This window comes from Tachysurus fulvidraco, chromosome 4 (genome assembly GCF_022655615.1).
Source record: "Tachysurus fulvidraco isolate hzauxx_2018 chromosome 4, HZAU_PFXX_2.0, whole genome shotgun sequence".
NCBI lineage: Eukaryota > Metazoa > Chordata > Actinopteri > Siluriformes > Bagridae > Tachysurus > Tachysurus fulvidraco.
Window position 1 is genome coordinate 6,908,309 of NC_062521.1, and position 15,548 is coordinate 6,923,856.

At 38.0% G+C, this 15,548-nt stretch overlaps 1 protein-coding gene across 1 annotated transcript in view; it reads left to right on the forward strand.

Moving 5' to 3' along the window:
* The window catches only part of wdr11 (WD repeat domain 11), a 92,960-nt gene that overhangs the window by 47,470 nt on the left and 29,942 nt on the right, over positions 1–15,548 (forward strand). The window contains exons 12-15 of the mRNA XM_047812409.1: positions 2,423–2,529; positions 10,350–10,425; positions 13,093–13,201; positions 14,609–14,733. Of these exons, the coding sequence (XP_047668365.1) occupies positions 2,423–2,529; positions 10,350–10,425; positions 13,093–13,201; positions 14,609–14,733 (417 nt within the window). The remainder of the gene's footprint in view (positions 1–2,422; positions 2,530–10,349; positions 10,426–13,092; positions 13,202–14,608; positions 14,734–15,548) is intronic.

Genomic DNA, 15,548 nt, shown 5'->3' on the forward strand with positions numbered 1-15,548 from the left:
TGGAAAGCTTCACTGCCTATAGGGAAAGTCTTTGTCTTTCTCTTGGTTGGAGCGCTGTGCACTCCATCTGCTTATTCTGCGCTGTGCTTCCAGACCATGCTGCTGCTTTTGCTTATAATAGTATGTGCTTCTGGAGGAGACCGTTTCTTTTCTCTGCCACATGAGACATGTCTGGCCTTGGGGTATCGAGCAATATGTAAATTAAGATGGGTTTCAACGGTTTCATTATCAAATCCGTTATTCTAGTTAATTCATCAGCTCAATTCATAACCTTGGGATGTCTGTCATTTGAGCTATTTTGTAGTCTGTAGCTCTTGGAGGAAAAATGGAGGAATGTAACCTTATAATGTATAAGTTATACAGTAGCATGTATAACATTTAGTAGACACTTTCTGCTTCTGTAAGAACATTGCTTTTATTCATAGCTTTGACATGTTTTGACAGATCAAATCTACAATCTAATATGAAGTGTATCTCTGTATTATCTGATGATATATAAAACAAAAATAATGATAATCTTATGGAAAACTGTCAGACTGAGAGGGATCTCCTATTTATCAAAAGTTGATGAATGGGTCAGAGTTCAAGGTCAGCCATGTGACATCACCCATGGAGCTGAGACGGTTTAAAACCCATCTTACATTGGCACTTCACATTGCTGGGGCTTGAACCCCCATCCTTCTTATCAGCACCCCATAGCCTAAAGAATTATTCCTCCACTATACCAGTGTAGCCAAGGTAGGATTGTGGGAGGAAACCCAGAGGAATGCCTCATGGTCTTGGGAAGATGATGTGAAACTCTGCTCGTACAGTAACCCGAGCTGAGGGATCACTGCTGTGAAGGAGCAATGTTTCCAGCTGCCACACCTTACTACCTTTATGCAATTTAATAGCACAAGTTTAAGCATATTGCTATCTTGTAGGTTCAAACATGTCACAAAGGCTTGCCCAATAGTGTAATAAGGCTTTGAGGAGGTCTGTTATTTCAACAGTTATCTAACATTAATAAGCAATATTTAGTGAGAGAGAGGGGGGGAAGGGGGGGAGTGTGTGAGAGAGAGAGAGAGAGAGAGAGAGAGAGAGAGAGAGAGAGAGATTATTTTTCTATTTTACTTTATTCTCACTTTTGCATTGTCTTTAAAAACCTTTCCTTCTGCTTTACTTGCCCATCATCTCTGTCTGTCTCTTTCTCTCCCTCTGTCTCCCAGCAGTCTGTCATTCAGTCTGACTTTTGTTCTTTTCGTATATCTGTCCCTCTCTCTCTCTCCCTCTCTCTCTCTCTCTCTCTCTCTCTCTCTCTCTCTCTCTCTCTCTCTCTCTCGCCCTCCAAAACACCAACACCCACAGTGTAAAAGTCACTTGTGGTTCTCTGCCCTCATTCCATGGAGAGCTTAATTTCCATATCATTTGCATATTTGAAAGAATGTGGGCTAATTAATCATGTGGCCATTTAGTGTCTCATTGCTACTCTATGCTGGAACCCTCGCCAGTGCTGGCATGCTACTCGTCTGCTCTTCAATCTGATCTCTATCCCTCTCTCCCTCTTTTACCTCCTCTCTTCCTCAGAACTTACACTGGAATGATTTTGCTAAAAGTTCTTATCCCCCTTTTGTTAAACCACGAAGGACCTTTTCTTCATTTAAAGCACTTCTGAACTGTAACAAATGTCATTGGAATTTTTGAAGTAACCACCATAATAGGCATCATCTAGCTTGTTATAAGCATTTTTACACAAACCATTGTTCAACTGTATACAATACAGAAGATGAGTATATAATATCATTAACCAGGGTTGCCGGGTTTCAGCAATATTTACACTCCAACTAAATGTCAAAAACCACAAATAAAGATCTGAAACTAGTCCAAAGGATTCAGGCATTAGAAAAGCGAGACCAATTCGCAATTAGTAGGTCACTGCACCCACAATATATCTTAGAATAGAAATGGTTCTGTAAATCATAGACGCACTGGCTGCAGTTACCCTTTGTCTTTGTTTGCAGAAACACACACATTCAGGAAAACAATGGCAATAGAAGAATAAGGAGTGAACAGACACTAAAAAATGCAGATGAAGGTCAATATCAATTTTCAAGGTTGATATGTTTAGAGATCATCTCTGCAGCCACAGTGCAACAATCAATGCAATCAATGGCAAATCGATGCAACATTGGCTTCTATTGGTGAAATAGCAACATTTTTTTTTTTCACTCACAAATTGGTTCAGGCTATTTCAGAAGAATGTATTGAATTGTGAATGAGAACTTTATGAAGATTAACATCAGCTGAGCCTCCACTGATGTCTTGGAACCCATTTAACAGCCACTGATGAGGATTTTCTTTCCTAAACAAGGTCATTGTATCTTTGTATCTCTCCATCTCTCTTTCTCCTTCCCTCATACTTGTCTCTCTCATTCTATCACAGAGGGATAGAGTGGATAAGCCTGACCAGTTTCCTGTCTTTTGCCACCTCGGCTCCCAACAACATGGGCCTTGTGAGGAATGAGCTTCAGCATGTGGACTTGCGCACTGGTGAGACACACACACACAAAACAATAACCAAACACAAGTCTCATATTAATATCAAAAGAATAATATTAATATATAATCTAGAACTACATGGACATGCCAAGATCCATAAAAATAAATAAATAATAAAAAATAATGGAAAAACTTCTAGCCCCTGAGAATCTCAGTACTGTAGTGTTGGTTTTATGAGTAGGACCCTGTTCACAAAAAAAAAAAAGGTTATATAAAATATAAATTATATAAGGGTATTAAAAATAATTAACAGCCACACCCTGACCCTAATGCCAATGGTGTCAGAAGTTCCCGGAAGTTCTGGCAGTGGTAAGAACACTGGCTCAGTACAATTTGTATAAGAAGTTGGCTGAGTGTTCGTCCAATATTTCCTTCAAGCTGACAAGCTTTAGAAAATCTGGCATCATTTCTAGTACAGGAACACATTAGGCTTCAATGCTCCCTTTTTTGTGGTGCATCGTGAGATTTCTTAGCAAGCAAACATTGAAGCGTACTGGAAGGATTTCACGACTTACAGTAGAGAAACAACCCTTTAAATGTCCAACTCCTTGATCAGAGGTCTGACTGCTGAACGAAGGACATGACTGAGACACACTAATATAATACCATCATTACTGGATAACTGACTGTATCAGATTGCATAAACTATCAATTCATTTGATTAACATTTTCTAGCAAACAGAATGATTATAAGAAGGCTTTAGTTTTTAAGTGGAGTTTTGAAATTAGCTGCCTTTTTGTTTTCCGTAAAGAAATATATGCCCACAGTTTAATGCATAAGCCGACCAAGCAGACTTTAGCAACAGTTAAATCGTCTTGAGAGTAGGCAGATTTTATAATATTATTGTAAGAGCAAACTTGGTGTTTGTTAGAGGTATTAGGCCACCACAGGCACGATTCACATGCATAATTAATTCAGAATAACATTCTGTATTTTTAATACTCATTAAATGACATTCCCAAATATGGAATGTATTTACATTGGCCAAAATGTATGAAATACTATAATTACAATAAATTATTAGACTGTACAAGCAGTGTACATGAATCCTGTGTAAACTAATCACTCTTTGAGTATCTCAAATCTAAATATGGTCAGCAGGAAGCCATTTTCGGCTCAGTCAGTCATTGGCAAATATGTACTGTCAGCCAGCTTTAGAGAACGGACAGAAAAAGGCAGAATAAGAAAAAGATGGGGCCATTAGGGAGATGTTTGGGAGGGCAATGGCCCACTCCACTCATTACTTCTACTCTTTTAACAGCTGCAATTGGGAAATGGGGCAAAAGAGACCGCAATTTGTGAGAGAATTATTACTAAATAGCATTCTGTTTTGCTTTTATGTTGGATTTTCTGTTGTCTTATGGAAGTGTAATGACAGAAAATGGCCTGTTTGTTGTGTTGTTATGCTGTTTGTAAAACCTCATGCTGGTTTGAGATCGATTCCAGCGAGTCTTTAATATATCCTGGTCATTCTCACATATTACTGAGCGTGTTAGTTCAGACAAATGGTGTGTGATGTAGTGAAACATTCCAAATATCCAAATTAATGAAGTGCTACAGGCTGCTTAGTTATTGAGATAATGTCTAAACTTGATAATAGCAAAAACACTGGGTATTTATTCTGATTAAGTAGTAAAGGCTTGTTAAAAACATATTATACACAAGAATCTATATGTGACCGATATAATTCCATATATAATTTTGCAAAAAAAATGTAAACAAAGCAAAAGCTTTCGGATTGGTTAGTAAAATCCATTATTCTGTCAATCCATTGATTGTTCATCTTTTAAGTTCCCATGAAAAAGGTGTTTCAGAGATCTTTATAACCTTTCACTTACTCATATGAAAGGTAATTCTATAGTGTATATAGTGTCACCTCAGACTTGCTCATTGGGGATAAATACATACACAATTAAATCTATCTAATATTAATCTTGAATTTTGTATTCTATTAATCTTTATATTATTCTTTATAATAACCTTTGTTCTATGTTCTGTAAAGCTGCTTTGAGACAACGTCAATTGTAAAAAGCGCTATACAAATAAACTTGAATTGAATATCGTGTATATACTTAAAACAAATCTTTCAAACAAACAATTTTTTTCTGTGTTTTAAATGTCATATTCAGTAGTAATCTTAAATATATGTTGTCCCACTTGTGTAGAATATGGCCTGTAAACAGGTGTAAACAACTTGATGCATCAGACCATCATTTTCTGGCTTGCTTCTGTGCTTTTGCCTGTGCATAAGTCTGAGAGCAAGGGACATAATCACACCTTTGTGGTAGGAGATTGAGATTCTCTTCTGCATGGCTGTTTCCTGTCTGCTGCTGGTTCACCTCTGCAAGCTTGATCAGCATGCTGTCATAATTATAACATGACCGTAATGAGCAGTCGGCCCACAGTCTTAAATCCTCAGCCAAGAGCCTCAGAAGACTGAGTAGTCATATACGAGCAGAGTGGTAAAGTCTCTTGGTTAAGTCTCTGAAAGCTCTGCCCACCTGGATTTAGGCAAATTCTCCAATTCTTCCCTGAAGATCCTCTCAAGATCAATCGTATTAAATGGGAAAAATCTTTAAACTGCAGCTCTTTAGGTCTCTCCACAGGTTTTCTATGGGGTTTAAGTGGCTGGTCCATGCCAAGGTTTTCCTTATGGACGTCTCTGTTTGCCTGCATTCACCATGTCCCTACCACTAAGAAGCCCCCGTATAGTGTGATGCTTCCACCACCATGCTTCACTGCAGGGATGCTATAGAACCTGTTGATGAGCGGTATCTTTTTTCATGGCCATAATGTTTGGACTTCAGCTCAAATAGCTCAATTTTTATTTCATCAGACCTGAAAGTCTTTTTCCTCGTGCTCTTAGAATTCTGTAAGTGCCTGCCATGTCTTTTACCCATGAGTGGCTTCTGTCTAGCCTCTAGTGGATTTTTGACCTCAGTCAATCCACACTGTTCTTCTCAGCTGCTTTGTTATACGCACTACTGGCAGAAGAAAGAGTGAAAGTGCACTTTGATCATTTGATCATTATTTATTAGAAAGTAAAAGTGCCCAAAATAAATAAAAAGAACAAGAAGACCTCACATTGGTGTCTGATTTGCTCACAATCTTCTACTTTTAAGTACATTTTGTTATTAGCAATGTCCACATTGTTGTAAAATGAGTATTTCCAGTACATTTGAACTAAAGTGCACAGCGGATCAAAAATGTGATTTTGAAATTCCGTGTAGGAACATAGGAATGAAAATTAAAGTGGAAAACAAGCAGCAAAGGGTCAAATCTGACGTCTCTCAGATGGGGTACGGATTGAAATTCTTTTTAAAATGGAATTGAATGAGGTTTTGAGTCATTTTGTGATGTGGCACTAGATGCAGTGCTTCGTGTGCCATACTAGTATAAATAATTAAGACAGTATAACAATTTTTAATGTGTGTCATGTAGCATGCATCGATCCAGTGAGTCATAGCAGTTGTAAGAGTGAAACAAATAGTGAGTGGCGTCTGACATTGTGGCTTCACATGTGGACACAAGCATCAGATGAGGGCTTGTAATTCTGATTCAATAATATAGTTATTGTTAACCATTTTAGAATTTTTGGACACTACTGTAAATTAGTGTCAGATTTTCACAAACCTAGAGATGATTACAGCTATTTACATGTTTACATATTAGCTGTAGATGAGTTAATCAATATTTTTAAATTTATCAGAGACACCCAGACAAATTCTGTTTTGTATGCACTACACTAGTGCCTCAGTAGGAATAACCCGGGGGTTGCATTTGGCTCTCTTGGGATGCTTCCTTTTAGTCATAGTATGAAAGCTCAGACAGCTATGAAACCAGCAGGTTAAACAGTTTTCAGTTGTATCAGCCACGATTAGAGTTGATGGACACTGTATAGAGTTATACAATTTCCAATAAAAACACAAGACGATCCATGTGAACCAGTCAGGATAACAGAACAATATTTCATGCTGGATTTTTGCAGAGGATTGTCTGTAAACTCTTGACTGTGACAAGAAGCTTGGCTGCAATATCCAGTAAAAAGTATCAGAAAGTTAAACTTGTCCCCAAGCAGCATTATAGAGTGCAGGTGTGCAGTGATGGCTGGCGGATGGTGGGTTGTGGAGACAGGTTTGATTGGTCCAGGTGGGAGTTAGGAGGCAGCATCTTGTAATCTGACTGCCTCAGGAATAAAGCTGTTTGGGAGTTTGGTCATGGTAGTGGTGGCAGTGACAATGGCACGAACGCTCTGGTATCTGTCAGATAGGTGAAGAGTCCAGGAGAGAGTGGGAAGCATCGTCCAACAATGCCAGTGGCTATGCAGATACAGGTTTGTGATGGGAGGACCCTAGAGCCTTTTTAGCTTTTCTCACAGTTCTCTTAATGGTCTGGTTTCTCATTCAGCCAATCCCTTTAGCTCAATTAATAATTAATCAACGGTATAATTCAGCACAGAAGGGCATTTAAAGTCTAGACAACTTTACAATGATATGCTGTTTCATTAAATTCTAGGTTTAATGTATAGTCAGATCCATTTTTCCTTTTAAAACATTTGTCATCTAAGCTTATTAGTCACATTAAAATACAGTTCATGTTTCTGTGCAACCACACACACACACACACACACACACACACACACACACACACACACACACACACACACACACACACACACACACACAAAGCACTGAATTTCAGTGTGATTTAAACTGGGAGGTTCTATTTTCAAGAACTTTCCTTGTAGCTGACTAATGTCACGAACACTGAATTTGCTAATATGTCAGTTACACTCAAGACTTTCTAAAACCAGTGAATACAGTTGACTAAGACCAGCCCCATTTTGTATATTTATGTGTAATGAGTCTCAATAAGCATCCATAAAACATCTATATTTTTTTCCTTTTCTTCTCCTTTCCATAACTGAGGCTTTAAGCTTTCTTCTGTCAGATCATTAAAAAATCATAAAAATTGATTGACCATGTCGGCGTATGCTACAGACTCGTTCGTAAATTGATTGAAGTTTCGTAATGGAACTTTTCTCCATATACTGTTCTATCTGAAAGTATTGGAACGGCAAAGGCTTTTGTTCTTGCTATAGACAGAAAACTTCAGAGATTGAGATCCAAAGATTAGCACGATTTCCTGATATTTTGTACATCTAGATAGATAAGAGCAGGCTGAATTACACCAAAAAAAACCCCAAAAAAAACACCACAAGCAATCAAATCTTTTTGCTATTATATCAAAATTATATTAGCAATCTTTTCTTTATTCTTGTACTTACACTTCCTATTTTTTTTTAAACTGTGATGCATTTCAGATAAACTGTTCTACACTTTAAATCTTTCCAGTCCTGTCGAACTAATTCTGATGAAATATTGCAGTGCTGTTCATGTTCATGTGACTTAATCCACAGCAATACTCTTAGTGTTTATAGGTAGGGTCTCAGATTTTTGAGAAATGCTTCAGAAAACTGAGTCGGGCTGATAATAAACAAAAATCAAAACAAACGTGTAGCTAATGAGCAGAAAGGGGCGGGGCTTGTCAATATGTGGCGGAGAGAGTGTTCTGTGCGCATGTGTGACATTAGCAGAAAGTGGTTTTAACATTGACATGGAGGATAAAAACAAAGAAAGAAAGCGAAGAAAGGCTTACGATAAGGCAAGAAGTAGGACGTGTTAATATAGGATCAGCTTTCCAGCGCTGGAGAGAACTGAAGGAGCAGGAAGTTGGCCACATATTCACAGATTGGAGATTCCCGAGTCAATAACTCCTGAGCTAAACGCTGTTACTACACAAATAACACCTCTTTTCTATCGTAGTAATGTAGAGAGGCAGCTACAACTGCGTTTTGTGTAGTAACAGTGTTTAGCTCAGGAGTTATTGACTCTGGAATCTCAACTTTACTTAAGACACCGAGGCGCTTTTTCCTTCTCGATAGGTGCGTAATGTTGGTTTTGCTTTGTTACACAGAACTAATATATGCCTTTGTCCTTTGCATGATTATGCTTGTGTGTCATTTTCACTTGTTTGTTTATCTGCAATCGTATTGTTCTTCCCTTCAGCTATGATAAAGACACATTTCTTTCTATTATTTGCCTGGGTTACGTATGTATTTGTGGGCGGAGCGATCAATACAGGGGTGGGTCCCATTTGGGTTAGGGGCGTGTTTGTTTTGGTGATTTCAAATGTCGACATTGGATATCAAAAATCGGAGACCCTGCCTTTAACTGAAAAACCTCTCAGGTTATAAAATACATATATGAAAGCCTTGCATGAAAAAGGAAAATCCGTCCATCCTGAATGAATTGCAGATTAATATTTATAATTAACACACGATCTTCAGTTGCACTCGGGATTTATTTTATAACGAGTTGGCTTCAAGTTTCATCGACATATTGGTATATAGTCACTTTTTCTACCTGCTGGTTTTGATGCCCTTGCTTTATCTGTACCTAATGAGAACTGCACAGCAGCACTTTAGTCGTTTAGTCTGTCCAGCATTCTCACCTCAGGCATCTGTACAAACAGATCAGCTTCCAAAGCCTCAGTGTTCATGCTGATAGCATCATCAGTGCCATCTGGTAGATTGCTAACTAGTCGAGCCATGTCTGTACCGTAATTCAGCTCAATTGCGTCGTATATTTTCATTGCGTTGTGGAAGTTTCAGTCTGGTGTTTGCTAACCCCACAACTTATTATTATTGAAACTTATTACTCTTGTTCTTTTGTTTTGTCTCTGATGTCTAACAACGTTTTGTCTAGCAGTGGCCACCTGTGATATCAAAGCAACACACAGACACTAATACGTCAAAAGAATAACAAAAAATAGTGTGTAGTATCTCATTTGGGACACAGACTCGAAAGAAATATTAGACAAAACCCAGTTTAGAAAAACATGATGCATGCCAAACGTCATTTTACAAATCACATACTAATGCACTATTCTATTTCATTTTAGTAGTATAAATAATGTGAGTAATATTCACACTGAAATCCCAGCAAAAAGAAGTGCACTTCATATAAGCGCATGATGTACTTATTCACCCAAAAATATAAAATGTGGAATGTTGGACATTTCACGCTCTCAACGCTTATAGCTTTGTTCATGTAGTTGGCGGGTGGACAAGACATCTTGCAAATGTCTTTTAAATCACTGTATTCTCTTAAAACATAAAGCACGTTGCATGTAATTGAATTCAATCGGGGCATGGAAGCCTATTGCCACGTATACATTACAGCGGGATTCTTTTCTGTGCATATCCCAACTGAGGAGGTTGGGGTTGGAGTGCAGGGGCAGCTATGATACAGCACCCCTGGAGCAAGGAGGGTTAAGGTCCTTGCTCAAGGGCCCAACAGTGGCGGCTTGGAAGTGCTGGGGTTTGAATCATGATTCTCTCTTCAACAACCCAGAGCCTTAACCACTTGAGCCACCACTGCTCCAACAGTATAAATTGACTTCAATTTCTATTGAAATGGAAGCGGCTTATACTTCCGGTTAATACATTTTTTTTTAGCTGTTTTACACCTAAAATATATACAAAATGTGATCTTTGTCAACATATTACATGAAGCATTTATTTTGAATTTTTGTTCACATGTTCACACTGGAAGCACCTTTTCACCTTCCCTGGTTGGTAGCTGTTGTGTAATGAGAAATTGGTGGTAACCAAATTACAAAAAAAAAATGTTTATCATTGTAATAGATGTTCTAAAAGAAAAATTTTATATTGATCTCAGAAATGAAAGCCTGAGATCCTTATGTCTCTTTTCTCTTTTCCTCTCCTATCTCTCTCTTTCTCTCACAGGCAGGTGCTTTGCATTCCGTGGCGAGCGTGGTAATGATGAGCCAGCCATCGAAATGATTAAAGTGTCGCATCTAAAGTGAGCAAGACCCACAAACACACTTTTCTCATTCCCCCTCAATCCCTCCTGGACGATTGGAAGACTTTGATGCCATAGGCTCCCTCCTCAGAGTTGGCTTGTGATTAATGTCCCTCATTTCACTCTTGACATACACGGTGGAGTATTTCAAAGAGAAGGGGCAACCCAGACATGATTTTAATCAAGTCACAACTGACACTGGGGATGGATTCTTCAACCTTTTGTCATTGTTTGGCATATTTCAATTTGTCACAAAAGGCTTTCCTGCTTCATTTGGGTTTCACTGAATTGTTTCTGATCCTTAGTGACTTATAGGAGTTAAGCATCTGTCCAGAAATAATTGATCCAGATTGATTGATTTCTGCAATGAAAGGACTGCAGAGTTTATATCTGGTTCTGGGATACTATGTATGGCTACTAATACAGAGTTTCTAATGATCAGGTTCAGATTAGATGTCATCTCAGAAACAGTGCACAATACATATAGTATGATGCCTCTGAGTATTTATGTTTTCTGAAAGTAATATATCTTTTCAGACGTTTCAACTGAGTAATATCTCAAAGTGTGCGCCTCTAACTCATTGGAGTTCATGCATATTGTATGAAGAAAAAAGCAACTTCTTGTTAAATAGTGCATAATTTAAACAAAATAGATAAATTAAACAAGGTAATGTTAGTATCACCTGTTTGGGAAATCCTGAAATATGTCTCTTACTTACTTACTATGGTCTTTCTTATAATTGTTTTTAAATATTAATCATAAATTTATATATATATATATATATATATATATATATATATATATATATATATATATATATATATATATATATATATATATATATATGCAATATATATATATATATATATATATATATGCATGCGTATGCATGTGTGTGTGTATATATATATATATATATACACACACACACCTACACAGAAGTGAGTACGACCCTCAATATTTTATTATACCTTTTCATGTGACAACACTGAGGAAATGACACTTTGCTACAAAGTAAAGTGAGTGTACAGCTTGTATAACAGTGTAAATAGTTGTCCTTTCAAAATAACTCAACACTCAGCTATTAATGTCTAAACCGCTGGCCTCAAAAGTGAGAACACCCCTAAGTGAAAATGTCCAAATTGGGCCCAAAGTGTCAATATTTTCGTGGCCACAATTAATTTCCAGCACTGCCTTAACCCTCTTGTGCATGGAGTTCACCAGAGCTTCACAGGTTGCCACTGGAGTCCACTTCCACTCCTCTGTGATGACTTCACGGATCATGCTCTGCTTCAGTATGTCACAGTACATGTTGGCATTAATGGTTCCCTCAATGAACTGTAGCTCCCCAGTGCCGGCAGCAGTCATGACACACCCACCCCTATGCTTGACTGTAGGCAAGACACACTTGCCTTTGTATTCCTTAACTGGTTGCCGCCACACACGCTTGTCACCATCTGAACCAAATAAGTTTATCTTGGTCTCATCAGACCACAAGACATGGTTCCAGTAATTATTGTCCTTAATTTGCTTGTTTTCAGCAAACTGTTTGTGGGCCTTCATGTGCAAGAGGCTTCCTTCTGGGACAACAGCTAATTTGCTGCAGTGTACAGCATATGGTCTTAGCACTGACAGGCTGATGAATGGAAGCATTCATACGTCTATTTCCCAAACAGAACCTCTAGATATGACCTGACCACTTCTTTGGTCGACCATGGCGAGGCCTGTTCTGAGTGGAACCTGTCCTGTTAAACCGCTTTCAGTTTCAGGGTCTTGGCAAACTTATTATAACCTATGCCAACTTTACGTAGAGCAACAATTATTTTTTTCAGATCTTCAGAGAGTTTGTTGCCATGAGGTACCATGTTGAACTTCCAGTGGCCAGTATGAGAGAGTGAGAGCAATAACACCAAATTTAACACATCTGCTCCCCATTCACATCTGAGACCTTGTAATTAACAAGTCACATGACACAGGGGAGAGAAAATGCCTGATTGGGACCAATTTGGACATTTTTACTTAGGGGTGTACTCACTTTTGTGGCCAGCAGCTTAGACATTAATGGCTATGTGTTGTTATTTTGAGGGGACAGCAAATTAATACTATTATAAAATCGGCACACACACTGACTATTTTACGTTGTAGCAAAGTCATTTTTTTAGTCACATGAAAAGTTATAATAAAATAATTACAAAAATGTGAGGGGTGTATTCACTTCTGTGAGATACTGTATACTGTATATGTGTATATATGTTTGTGTGTATATATATGAATGTATGTATATATATATATATATACATACATACAATACATATATAAGGTATAGACGTATATATACTGTAAGTGTGTGTGTGTGTGTGTGTGTGTGTGTATATATATATATATATATATATATATATATATATATATTGCGTTTTGTTGCAAATTCTGCAGAAAGGTGCAGAACAATCGAGCTTTTTTTTTGACGAGAGCAATCAGATAAAACCTCTGTTAAATCATGGAGGGGATGGATATATTGTCTATATTCTCTATATACAGTAAATGTCCTTACAAAGCAGGGTGTGATTTATGACCTCATATTACACTACATACCTGAAAATTTGTTAATTTGAACTGTTTTTTGTGTTTCTGTGTGTTTGTGTGTCATTGTGCGGCCTGCTCTGTAGGCAGTATCTGGTGGTGGTATTCAAAGACAAACCCCTGGAACTCTGGGATGTGCGCACAGGAACCTTGCTGCGTGAAATGGCCAAGAGCTTCCCCTCAGTTACCGCACTGGTAATGTGTGTGTGTCTGTGTGTTTGTTTAATTTGTGTGTCTAGTGAGTAATTTGTGCACCCACTTCATATAATCATTTTGAGAAAACTGCCTGGAAACCCAGAAGCAAGACAGCAACTGACAGCAAAACTCATAAAGAGCAGGAGATTTGTTGTATTTTTGTTTATTGTGGGTTTTTTTTGTTCAGCTTTTACCACAGGGCCAGTAAACAGTGTAACAACATGAGTGAATTCCAGCAAATAAGCACCACAATAATGTTAATAATTAATGCCTCTCCCTAGATTGCAGCCTGCTCATTACCATATTGATTGCACCCTCTGGGCAGATATGCACACTGCTGTCCTCTAATGATCAGAGACTGAATTCTAACCCTGCTGCCACTCGTTGCCACTTCCGGGGTGTTTTCACGCTGCATTGCAGCTCTTTGCTGATGGGTTGAAGGCGAAATCAGTTTTGTTGGTTTTGAAGCCAAAATAAATGAACAAATAAAGAAAGTTCTAGATGGTTAACTCATCTTTGATTTATGGGGACTTGTAGCTTTCAAGTACCACAAAAAATAAAAACACAATCGAACGTGTGATTTCCTGACGAAGCCATCTGTGACGAGAGGAGAAAGTAATGCCATACCACCTACCAATACCTCCAACACCTTGTAAAACACCTCTCAGGCAATCACATCATCACTAGCCAATCATGAGTGTCTGTGATTTCATCTACTCGGAATAGGCTAGACTGCACTTTCTTTTAAGTGTGTTCTGGGAGAGCTGACTTTATGAGTGGGAATTGCGACCATCTGGAGAAAATTTGGGGGAAATTGTTCAATCAATCTTTCATATATGGTTTTAAGTAAACGTTTGTTTTGATTCTGATTCTAGGACTATAAACATGAATGATAATCCAGGAAAAAGCTACACTAAATTTGCAACGTACAAGATTCCCAAGGGTTCAGTAGCATACAGGATGGAATATGAATGTAAAGGTTTTTCAAATTCTATTTATTCCAGGAGAATAGTGCACATGAAAGATTAGTGTTTATTAGTCAAGCTGGAGTGTCTGAGAAAGCAAACTAATAAATAATAAAACTTATAAATTAAATTTTTTGTCATGTGTTCTGGTAATTCCTAAGTCATTACTTCACTAGTCTAATGCCGGATGAGAAAAACGTACCTCACTTTTACCTCAAGTTTAACTCGAGTCAAAAAGTTTCCTTCTTGTTTACTAAGGCAAAAATGATGAATAGTTTGTATGTATTTATCCCCAATGAGCAAGTCAGAGGTGACTCAGGCAGCAGTGGCAAGGAAAAGCTCCCTTAGACGGTAAAGGAAGAAACCTTTACTATAAATGAACTGAGCATGACAACAGAAGGTCCTCAAAAGATGTTGTTTGTGTGTATATGTATGTGTTTAGGAGTGGTCTCCCTCTCACAACCTGAAAAGTCTAAAAAAGAAACAGATGGCAGCGCGTGAGGCCATGGCCAGACAGACCACGCTGTCGGACGCTGAGCAGAGCAATGTCGAATCCTCCGTCATCAGGTCAGTGCTCAGAGATCATCCTGGTAGCTAGTGACTAGCCCTGTAATCTGTTGTGTCTCATTATTTGTGTGCTCTCAGCTTGTAACCCACGCTGCATTATTCATTCGGCAAACTCTGCATGAATTCGTTCCAACAGCTGTCATTTCACTGTCTGAAAGCAGAGCTCTTAGAAAGCAGTGTCACCAGCTCACGTATTATTAACATAATGTCCACATATTATTACATTGTTAATGGTGTCCATATAAGACCCATAATGCACTGCAACACTTATGTTGTAATATAGAATTTTTGTCTGGAATCACAACTATTATTGTTAATATTATTATTATTATTCCATAGTATCTATAAAACCAAATACAAATATTCAGCATGAATAAATTCAGAGTAAAGAAAGTATTTAGGATGAACAGATAACATTTTCTAAACAAATACAGATAGCAATAGGAGGCAATTTATTTTTCCCCTCAATCTTTGTTCAGCAAATTTGTCAGATATTTGTTATGGTGAAGAGAGACTAAACTTTCCTGCTCTTGAGCTTTCATGCGCAACCCATGAACACTGGTCTTGTATTTAGTGAAGCAGCGTGTCTGTAGCTTTTGCTCAATGACAGGGAGGTTCGTTCTGCTTCACTACTCTCTCTCTGTTTTGAGTCGTCTCAGTTCTGACTTCCCTTCTCAGCGAATGTGCAATGGGCCTCTGCTCACTTTGTGTGGTTGTGTCTTTAAATATTTTACTGCAACTTTTTTTTTTTTTTTTTAAACCATCCCTCAGTTTCTTTCAGCAAAGCAGCTGCTCCGTATAGCCTACACAGACCA